At 35.9% G+C, this 11372-nt stretch overlaps 1 protein-coding gene across 3 annotated transcripts; it reads right to left on the bottom strand.

Annotated features, from left to right (window-relative positions):
- Positions 1–438: 438 nt before the first annotated feature.
- Positions 439–9849, bottom strand: LOC11423541 (uncharacterized). 3 transcript variants are annotated; one of them, XM_024784449.2, is made up of 13 exons: positions 9739–9849; positions 9342–9389; positions 8626–8715; positions 6851–7596; positions 6613–6698; positions 6421–6515; positions 5949–6275; positions 5267–5761; positions 4358–5048; positions 4019–4249; positions 3791–3915; positions 2686–3077; positions 439–2084 (listed from the first exon to the last, which is right to left on the bottom strand). In XM_024784449.2, the coding sequence occupies exons 4-13, from the start codon at positions 7532–7534 to the stop codon at positions 816–818; spliced, it is 4395 nt and encodes a 1464-aa protein (XP_024640217.1). In that variant the 5' UTR covers positions 7535–7596; positions 8626–8715; positions 9342–9389; positions 9739–9849; the 3' UTR covers positions 439–815. The 3 variants fall into 3 exon arrangements, with proteins under 3 accessions (XP_024640217.1, XP_013453339.1, XP_003610802.1); XM_013597885.3 differs by lacking the exon at positions 9739–9849 and adding an exon at positions 9591–9708; XM_003610754.3 differs by lacking the exon at positions 9739–9849 and having other exon boundaries at positions 5949–6254; positions 9342–9493.
- Positions 9850–11372: the final 1523 nt, after the last annotated feature.

The raw sequence follows: 11372 nt of genomic DNA, 5'->3' as shown, positions 1-11372 counted from the left end.
AAAAAATCAAATACTTCAATTTATAATTCATTAAATACATAATTTTTTTTTTATTTGAAATAATTTACATAAGATATAAACATAATTTTCATTGGCTTTTTTGGTTACATTAGCTATTGCCTATTGGTTATAGAGAAAATGGGGGAGAAAGAAAATTGAATGTAATTTGTTTTTAATTTTATAAGAATAAGTAAAAGTTTTTCTTAGAAAAGATGGTTTTTTAAAAAACAAGGAGGATAAAAATTTGTCTTTTTTACTTATAATTTAGGATAAAAAAAGAGAATTTTTTCCGTTACATCACAACAAAGACGTTGCATGAAAAGGCAGCAGCTGCATCCATCCCAATTTGTCCATCACAATCATGCGCATCGAAAGGTGCAGTCAAGCTCCAAAATCATGGACCTCATTTTCACTAAGCTATTCTAACAAGAATTTAACTTAGTTATACAATTCTAGATAGCAAACTTGTTTAATTAAGTTCTTAACTAGGTGTACCACAAAAATGGAGCCAGGAACAGAGGAAACCCTGCCATAAAAAAAGTCATCCGCAAGTTCCTAGTAACATTCAGAAATTATGACGGCTTGAATTCTCTCTATTTACAAACAGCCGTAACTATATTATGACAACAAAAAGCTAATATAAAAACATGTATTTGACATAGTTTAAAAAAAAAAAAAAAAAAAAACTTATTGACTCTTTGTTGTTTGGACGATGGTTCCTTTGCATGGACCGCTGGAAGATTATCTATCATACACGACCGGCTTTGTCGAACAATATAATTTACACGACAGACAGGAAATAAATAGCAGCAGATTTATTTGTCTGTGTATCTCCTCCCAAAAAGGAGAAATGAAGGACTCGGACGGTGCCCATCAGGCAAAAGCTCTGCCTTCGAAGAAGCTTTTGTTTGTTCCATGTTTGAAGATGGAAACGATAGAGAAAGGGACAGAGATGCAGCAGCAACGTCATCTTCTGGCCTATCTGCATGGTTATTTTTCTTTTCTGCTGGCCCAACTAGGAAAGGCAGCATACCCTTAGGGCCGGCAGGAGGAGGAGAAGGAGGCATTTCTGTTTCATCCCCTAAAGCAAGATTTAGATTTGGAATCACATTCTCGCGCTCATGAATCCCTTTCATTGCCATAGTATTCAGCACCGATTGCAAGCCATTGATATTCTGAGTATCAACAGGAAAGAAGGTTCTTTCCATCGTTCCCAAGTCCTCACGGATGATTTTTTCAACGGAAGCTTCTTCACATCCTTTGTCTCCAACTGAAGAACGGGAACCAATATCATTTCCAAGAGATGTCAAACTGTCATTAAAGGAGAGCCTACCTCCAGAACTGTGACGATCATAAATCTCGCTTGTCCTCAGCTTCTTTCTGGAACTTTCTGCATCTTCTAATTTTCCATTTACCTCATTCCAAGGCATTTTCTGTAAACCAGCCACTGATGGATCAACATGATGAACTTCTTTATCATTGGGTAGCTGGTAATCAGCCCCTTCAGTAGACAGGTCTTCCTGAAGAGGTGCCTCCAAGTCAATATAGTGACAATCTTCTTTTGCTTTCCTCTTAAGCCGTTGCTGATCTTCATCACCTATTTTATCTGAAATGTTATCTTTAGTTATATTGATTCCAGCATCTGTTTCTTGATTTTCAACAGTTGCCTCCAAGTCGATATAGTGACCATTTCTATGTTTCCTCTTAGGCCTTTGCTGATCTTCATCAATTTTCATTCTTTCAGAAATTTTATCCTTACCAATATTGCTTGCAGCATGTGTTTCGTGATTGTCAATTGTTTCCTCCAAATCAATATAGTGACAATCTTCTTTCTGTTTCCTTTTGGTCCTTTGCTGATCTTCATCACAGTTCATTCTCTCCAAAATTTCATTCTTACTAATATTGCAGGCAGCATCTCTATCTTGATTGCTAACAGAAGGAATCGCCTGGCAGAGGGTATTCTCTTGCTTGTCAGAAGAAGCAGAATCAGTACTAGCTTCCACCATCTTGTAACTCACACCTGTTCCCATTTCTTCAGAAGGTTTAGACTCTGTGCACCGTTCATCCTCTACTACACTAGCTTTCTGCATAAAGCCAGAACATATTTCAAGAAACCAAGAGATAATTGGCAGCAGAGATAACCCCTACTCTTTATAAAACTGGTTTATAAATAGTGATCACAAGACAGGTACAGTTTGCATTATGCAGCATAGCTAATAAGAAATAATAAGTTGGACACAATACAAGGGAATTCACCTACAACATTTCATCCTGACACAGGCTTTCAACCAATTGATTCCCCCCACATAGAAATGGTCAAATTGGTCTTGGCTGGCCATTAATTGCTACATATGTACCCAACAACCCTGTTTATTTTCCCCATAATTTAGAGACTAATAATTGCTAACATGGAAGTATTGGCGTGTAATAATGCCAAAGCTACATTCATTTCAGACCATAAAACTAAGCAGTAAAAGTTTTATTTCTGGATCATCAAAGTCGAACAAAATATGTACAAATCAATATCAACAATCTATCTAGGGAATCAGAATATCATTTTTAACTGTAGTTGAGGAAGGGGGAATGATCAGATAACGTGGACACCACAAGTACATCTAAGCAGATTATCAAGTAAAAAAAAAATAGTATATTAGATTTTGCATGCATTTAAGGATAAAATCATACCAGGGATGAACCAGTAAATTTCGTTTGTTGACAGCTTTTTGAAACCCTGGATGCAGTTTTGCTGTCGATTGTACCATCTGACATTTCTAAGGGTACTTGTTGCGAACACAATTGTGTCTGGTGATTGATATCAGTATTGTTACTCGCTATAGTTGGAGATTGATCTTGGGAAGTTGAAAAGGGAAGTGTATTGCCTGCTTTGTCAGAATTAATTGGTTTTTCATCAATGCCCTTCGACAAACAACGCTCAGACAAAGTCACAACAGCAGTTGAAGAATTCTCCTCAACTGGCATTGCATTCAAACTTGGAATACAGATGCTTTTTGCAGAACCAGAATGATCGACCCTCCGCCCCCTAAATACACCCCATAAGAAAAGCAACATATTCCAGCCTGCCAAAAAATAGGATAGTCAAGAGTCACAACACATGTAGAAGTAAAAGAATTAAGAAAATTATTTTCTTGTTGAAAAAGTGGTTCGGTAGACATGCCTTTAAAATTCCAGTCACGCAAACTGCAATCTAAGCATACTAAACTGTCAACCACCACGCTACCCACCGCAAACAAAAAAAAAAAAACAAATAATAGACGATCTAAAACCCACTGGTATTAAAAGGAGAACCACCGTCAAATTATTGGGTTATTTTTATGAAGTCCAAATTCAACACAGAACATTATCATTCTTTGCAACCCTAATGCATTTCATCAACATCAGTCTTACTCAAAAGTATAACATCTCTTGAAGCAATGAATAAACTATAATCCTGAATCAAGATCATCAGGGATTACCACATAGGCATATGGCCTGCTACTAAAAAAAAGTAGACCGTCAGGTGAACTTAGATAGAAGCATGCCACTCTTAGTAAGAGTCGAATCTCAAACTTCCCTTCCCCAAGAAATTTACTAACACAGAAGCAGGCCACCCTTTGTAAGAGTAAATCTCAAACCATATCCTGATCAAAATTGTAAATGAACTAAATTTTGACAAATCCATGAACACTAATCAAAGCATAAACTTAAACGCAATCCCCAAACCCAAAAGCATCCATTCAGAAGTTGCTCAAAATGTTGGTTTGGTTGGCAAAATCATAGAATAATTCCTTACGCTGTGAATTTTCTGGAAGCTGATTGGATGGGAATATGAGAAGTTCAACGCCATCGAAAATTCCTTTAAGTGCTAAATCATTTCTAATCATGTGATCCAGTAGACCTTTGTAGTGTCTCTCATAGCTGTATCAGAATATCACAAAAAAGTCAATTATTACAAGAAAAGAAAGAAATGTTTGCATCTAATGGCCAACTGCCAATATAAGAATGGTATTCATATACTTGCCTTTCAACATCTCTGGCAAAGAAGTAAAGAGCAATATTATCTTCTCTAGCACCACCATGATGAAACTGTGATGGCCATGTACTCAAGCGTGAAACTTCGTTGAGGGAAACTTCGGGACTAAACTTGGTCACTACCTCAAGAACCTTAGGAGATGCAGAAGAGGATAAATGTGCCTGAACTCCAGTACATAATTCTGGAGGCTTTCCATTTCTATGCACTTCAAAGACACCCCTGCATGCAAACAAAAAAGCTCATGTTGAACACACTTCTTTGCAAAACATGAAAAGTAATAAACGGGAAATCCAGAACTAAAGACAACTAGTTAATCATGTTACATACTGCCAGATGTATTCATATTCAGGAAAGGCCAGCATCTTCGAAACAACACTTGAGATCGCCACGGCTTTTCTAGACAAGTCTCTCACTAAAGGCTTTTGTGCATTAAGACCAACTAAATCCGACTTTCCTAGTTGTGAACAAAGATCAGTTGGACAAGAGTTAAGTTGCTTCAAATCGCTGGCAGATGAACATTTAGAAGATTCAGATGTAGAATTCTCAAGGACTTCCTGTTGTTCACGAGTTTCTTCAGTAGATATACTATTCTTAAGTGTGTTAGAAACCAAAACTTGGTCTCGTGAAGTTGCTTCACAATTCAACTCCGTGCCTGATGTAGGAATTTCATCGGTTTGACTAGATACTTCTTTCTTCCTGTAAATTTCAGGCCTTTTAAGTAAAGCAGCCTGTATTGCAGCTTTCAATTTATTGCCTTTATGCATCTCCTCTTTTGAGATACTTGAGGCAGTAACAGATATTTCAGCACCAGATTCTTGCAGATTACCAGCTGTGCAACCTTCTAGTGAATGGCCAAATTCCTCACATTTTTGACAGTATGAACTTTTTGATGCAGTGGGAACAACTGGCCTTAAACGATCACTAAGACTCTCTCTGGATTTCTCAACCTGATTTGCTGTCTCTCGTGATCGAGGCAGCACATCCTGTAGAGCTTCATCATTACTGGCTATTGTTCTCTCTGTAAATTCAAAAGACAAACAGAACAATAAACAATATTATATGCAGAAAAGATAGTTCTAAGCATAACATCCTCTACTGAAAAATGCCCTAGCTGAAACTAATACAAGGGAGAAATACATAGAATATGGCTTTATTATGCTGGAAATAAGATACCGAAAAGAAGTTAAAAAGGAAAATACTATTGCAGGAATAATATACTTCTATTTGAGATCACACCTGAACTACCCTGAGGCTCCACACTTTTACGGCTTATATTGTTCGTTGATTTTGATGACGCACTTAACTTTCCATCCTGGTTTATCTTCGACTCTCGATTATTAACTGCTGAAGGCTTAATAACGGTTTCTCCCCGAGGTGTAAGCTTCTGATCGCCCTTAGGTGTGGAAACAACAGAACTAGCCACAGGCCTGTCATTCCTAGACAGATACTTTCGGTCCAACGAACCTGATTCTTTAGAATGTCTGGACCCTTTCAAGTCCTGAATAGTTGCAGGCTTAGGTAGCATTTTAACTTTTGATTCAATTGCACTTGATCGGCCCAAACTAGAGGATTTGAATAATGTTGACCTGCTTGTCATACGAGCAGTTGTCTCCATATTCTTAGAAGTTTGTTCATGACCCCCTTTTGGTCTTGGTGGAAAAACTTCATCACCAATTTTGACTTTCGGCTTGGAATTTAAGTTGTTGGATGAATTAGACTTCAACAACATACCTATTCATAAGAACAAAAAACGTACCTATTCATGAGAACAAAAAATTGTGCTTCATAATATGAAAGCCAAGGAGACATGATACAATATCGTCATGGAACCCATTCACCCAGCTACTTGAAAAATCTCAAAATTCAAAGACAATTATGGAAAATTCCAGTGAAGCACAACAGATGAAAGAACACTTACTTTTTGAAATTTGACCCCGGAGGCCAACGGAAGGAGATCGAGCAGTCTGTGCGTCATCACCACCAGAGTGGTTACGAGGAGGCATCAGAAGACCAGACTTCCCTTTTAATTTATCTGAGCTCTTAAATGAAGATTCTCGTGATAGTGGAACCAATTTCTTAGGGCTTGACACCTTTGGTGATCCTTTGCTTAATTCAAGAGCTTGCCTTTTTGCTGCTGGAGGAGCCACTTCAATGTTGTCAGGACGTCTTTTGCCAGAAACTTGTGACGTGGAAGTAGTTTTAATGTTTTTTTTCCCTTCAATGTCTGAACAACAAATATTCAGTACTAAAAATATGTCAGCATATACATCATAACATGCAAATTCAGTATTCAATTCAGAAAGAATCATATGCATGAAACAAATGATTTAAAATGTCCGACCCCAGAACACATTTTTATGTCAAAGCAACATATACAACTTCACTCTTACCCAGCCTCTTGTTTTCAGCTTCCACTGCATCTTGGCATTCTTCACACAACCAATCCCCTTCAGGGAGTTTCTCAAGCATTTCTCGCATGCAGTAGCTGATTCAAAGAAACAATAATGGTAAGACTTGTTTTACGGAAAGGAATTTGCAATATGATAGATATAAGAAAAACAGTGGAAGTTTTGTATGCATACGTGTGCTCTGCACCATCAGTGCACCTGCAGCATATGGCAAGTAGATCCTCACGACCAGCATCTCCACAGATGTCGCATACCTTCACCTATTTTTCAATCACCACAGTTAGAAATATGAATTGAGGTTAAGCATCTCCACATATGCCGTTACATTACACTCCTTCCATTTTCATCTCAATCAAGTTTAATTTCAGCCGAAGAAGATCAACATAAATGAAAGGAAAGGAAAGATACTCACATCATGTTCCACAACATCTGATTCATCACTCTCATTTTCAGATTGAGATTCCTGCTTTCTAGGTGATTTAACCAGCTCTTCAGCTTTCTCATGATGTCCATCATGGGCCGAACATTTACAGTCTTCAACTTTAGCATCACATACTTTATCATTATCAGGATCTGCTTGTGACTTTGGACATACTTTTAGCGAATCATTGGAAGTTCCTTCAATAAGTTTATCCTTATTTGCAGTGCATTTCTCGCCAGAAGTAGCAACAGGTGCACTCTCTTTGGTTAATGATGAACTGCAATTCTCAATAGAGCATTTTGAATTTTTTTCTGGTATACGAGAATTAGCATCAGATGCTCTACTAATACAAGATGTGTTGTCATCATGACCTTCTAAATGGTTGGGATCCTGATACTTATTCAACAAGATCTGTCTACTCTCCGCGTTTTCAGATAGAGAATCGTGACTTGAACTAACACTGAGCATATTACTTGTTTCACTGACACCGTGCTGCAAGTTTTCACAAGCTCGGCTACTAAGAGAATGTACATTACCCTCATTCATAGAATTCTGAACATTAGCCTCCCCTGAGCGACAGTTATCATCAGAAAACTCTTCAGGGGCATGGTTAACATGCATGCAAGATGAACAAGGAGCTGAGCACACATTACAAGTCCCTGATTCAAGCCTCATACCACTGTTCTGAATTGCGCAATGTCTGAAAACTTCTTCCCAGATTCAGGTTATAGTTACACCTAATAAAAAAAAGCACGAGTTGGAAAAAAAGATTAAACATCGGACTCATCCTTTCAGTAATTCTTTAGAATCCCATCAGTGTCAAAGTTTCACCATGCCATCACATACGATTAATACAAATAATAACAATAATTTATCACAAGCACAAAAGCGGCATCTACAAAATAATGATCATTTATCACAACCACAAAAGCGGCATCTAGATTTATCTTATTATTTTTAGTAAACATATGTTGAAGTTCAGTGACTGGTATTCATATTTATCCAATAAAGTGTGGAAACCGTGCAAACCATGGGCTAACTTGGATATGTTGTAACACTTTCTCCGAGAACATTTGAAGGTTTGGCCCAAAAATATGAGTGCATTAGAACATACTGCGAAGCAATAATATATAAAGCGAGAGTGGCTTACAACTATTGCTTTATAAAATTAGGTTATTGTTTAGGCTAGTAGGTTTTATCCAACCAGTTACGTTAAGAGGCTTATTATTTGTACCTGCAGAGAAAAGACCGCTCTCTTGAGCTAATGACTTGCATTTTTTCTTGAAATGCCTTCCTTTAAGGGGGGATCCTAATTCTCAACAGCCATACGCCTATACTTTTCTACTAATGAACTACTTCAACAGAAGAAGTATGAAGTCTATAACCATAGGCAAAAATATAATTTTAGCACTGCAGAATTTTGCGTTGATCGATCACTTCTCGATTAGGACAACACAAAGTAACAAAATATTTACCAAAACCAATATATATACGTAATACACCCAGTCAAGAGTACTTATAACTTTGCTTAAAGAAGACACTAATAGTGCCTCCAACTTCCATTCCTACGATCCTCGCACTATCAATGCTAAAAAAAATAAAGAAATATTGTAACTTCTCGTGATTTTTTTTTCATCATAATTAACTTTCCCAACCCATCCTTCCAGCTCGTTGGACAATAACATGAATCAAATGCGGCCATTATTTCACAGCCTCATAACAACAACAAAGTAAAAAAAGTGGACTTCGAGCTAATAGCGAATTACCCTGTTATCTCAGATTGTTACTCCAAACACCATAAATAATCGATGACTCTAGCTCAGCGTCCTAGCATCTGGAAAAACTCCTTCTTGATCCTGATATCATGTAGAACAACACAATTAAACCATATTGACAAATATCACTCCGACATTTCCATCAAAAGAACTATGCAATTAACCTATCTACGACCGACACTACTGATTGAAGGTGTGCCAGGTATCCGACACTTTCCAAGCCACGTGATTAAATTCAATTACATCATTTTTTTAATTACTACCGGTGTCGATGTGTCAGTGTCTTTTAATTACTACCAATGTCGACGTGTCAGAGTCTTTTAATTACTACGAGTGTCGACGTGTCAGAGTCTTTTAATTACTACGAATGTGGACGTGTCAGTGAGGTATCTGGTGTTTTTGCTTCATAGGCAATAACTAATCAACAAAATACTTCTCGAATCAGAATCTAACAACAATAGCAATTAAACAGAAATGGTAATTGAAGTGAATCAAATTCAAAACCCTAGCTCTATCAAAACGAACATGAAAACGATTTTTCCAATGTATTCATCACAATTACACAACAAAAACAGTTTCAATTAAACAAAAACCAAACAAATCGATTCAAAAAAAATAAATGAAAATTGAAATTAACGAAATCAAAAACCCTAACTGTGAAAAATTAACAAAAGTATCTAACACGGAAACAATCACGATGGCATTACCTTTAGCAGATGAAGTCAGAAAAATCTGTGTCGTTGAATTTCGTTAATCTGCGATGAATAGAAATTGAAGATTCAAAATCGAAAGGGTTCAGAAACGAAATGAGAAGAAAATAAGAGCGTGCACTTCTTATATATATATATATATATCCGCGAATTAACATTAACATTTAACACGATCTAATTCAACAATTAATTATTATTATTACACAATAATAATAAAATTAAATTAAATTACTGTAACAATTTTACAATTTTCTTTTCTTTCTTCAGCTAGCTTTCTCTGTGTGTGATCTGAACATAAAAATAAAATCCTGAGAAAGTGTTTTTTTTTAATTAAAAAGAAAATTTGATGAGAATCAAAATCTATCTAACCCAGCTGGCTTTTAAACTGCTATACCTTTTTTTCTCTCTCTCGTTCATCTCTCTGAAATTTCTTTATGTCCCTTAAAATGAAATTTAATTAATTATTTTAAGACCAAGACCTTAAAATATTCATAATCGTTGTTTTTTAATTGTTTTAGATTATTTTTTAATTAGTTGTATTATTTAGACAAACGTTGTGGTACGAAAATAAACCCGCACGTGTAAAATGAAGTGAGACGAACGCGTGGGGAAGATGCGCGTGAGGATGGCGTGGGAAATCGGTAACGTCTCAATGGTAGAAGGCGTCCCTCCCTGCCTCACGTTTTTCCTATATCTTTAATTTTTGCCAAAATTGTCCAACTACTCTTTATCTTGATTTCTTGTATAAATAGTCTAAAATAATGATTAGTCAAAAAAAATATCTAAATAATGATATCATTTAGGAGAAATAATAACTTTGCACAACCTTAAAGTTGAAAATGTTTGAACACATAAAAAAGTTAAAAAAGAAAATGATTAAATAATAATATAAAATGATATGATGGGATTGGGATTTTTTTTACTATGTCCAAATATTTTTTTATTTGACTTGTGTCCAAATAAATATTTCTCATGAATAGGAATCGATGGACACGTATACTAATCATTTTCTACCGTTTTTGAAGTATATTGGTACATGTGTCTGTAACTCGAATATTTAAACGATTTTGTGATGTTCGTGAGCGTGTATTTATGTCCACAAGCGCCCTTTTGAAATGATAAAAATAGTTTTTGCATTTAAAAATAATAATAATAATGTGTATATTTTTTTTAAGTAACCTGATGGCAAGATTCACACACAACATGTGTGAATAAAAATGAAAAATTCGGAGTTTCAACCTCGGCTCATACACATATTGTTCGTTGTAGCTATCAATCGAACTACATTTAGGAAACAATTTCTCCTCTTTTAATAACACAAAATAATATTACAGCTATGCTATATAGTACGGAGCTTTGCGTACGGAAAAGAACGAAATTCATACGTGTTTTACGCTGGGAGAATTATAATTCCGGATTGGATGGAATAAAGGCAGTATGGTGGTAAAAAATTGGCTGCCACGTAATGCATTTTCTTCCGTTAATTTTTCGTTCCGTACTAAGAAGCATTTCTCATAATATTAATATGTCACACTGTCACTCTAATAACAAAATATTAATATAACAAACTTTTATTTGAGTAATTTTACTGTCTTACTCTAAGTTGTATCTATCCTTTCTCCCTTCTCTCCTTTTTCTCCTCGTCATCTCATTCTCCGTTCTTCACCAAGTCGTATCTATCTCTCTAATGTTAGAGAGAAAATCAAGAAAGAGAAAAAAATAAAGATCAAGAAAGAGATAGACGCAATTTAGTGAAGAAGAAAGAGTGAGAAGAACCAAGGTGAATGAATATGGTTAGTCATTATAATTATTTGTTTCCATTCTAAGTATTTAGCTCGTTTATTGTTGTTGTTGTTAACCATATATATATATAATCTCAGGTCACGCTCCCTCTGTGTATCAATTACAATCTTAATTTCATCAATATAAGATTTTTTCCTTCATCATAACAAGTTTTGTAATTTGGTATCAGATGAAACCTAGGGTTTCGGCTATCCCTTCCGCCACCACATTTCTTCTTCGACCTTT

This window comes from Medicago truncatula, chromosome 5, assembly GCF_003473485.1.
Source record: "Medicago truncatula cultivar Jemalong A17 chromosome 5, MtrunA17r5.0-ANR, whole genome shotgun sequence".
Taxonomy (NCBI): Eukaryota; Viridiplantae; Streptophyta; class Magnoliopsida; order Fabales; family Fabaceae; genus Medicago; species Medicago truncatula.
The sequence above is the reverse complement of the archived record's forward strand: the minus strand, read 5'-3'. Positions and strand labels throughout refer to the sequence as shown.

Bases quoted from the DNA above. Each gene is read 5' to 3' on its own strand.
- LOC11423541 (XM_024784449.2), bottom strand. From the start codon at position 7,534: ATGAGGCTTGAATCAGGGACTTGTAATGTGTGCTCAGCTCCTTGTTCA. The intron at 6,516-6,612 runs GTATGCATACAA...TCTTTGAATCAG, and splicing joins ACTGATGGTGCAGAGCACAC to CTACTGCATGCGAGAAATGC. The intron at 5,762-5,948 runs GTAAGTGTTCTT...TCTTATGAATAG, and splicing joins CCGGGGTCAAATTTCAAAAA to GTATGTTGTTGAAGTCTAAT.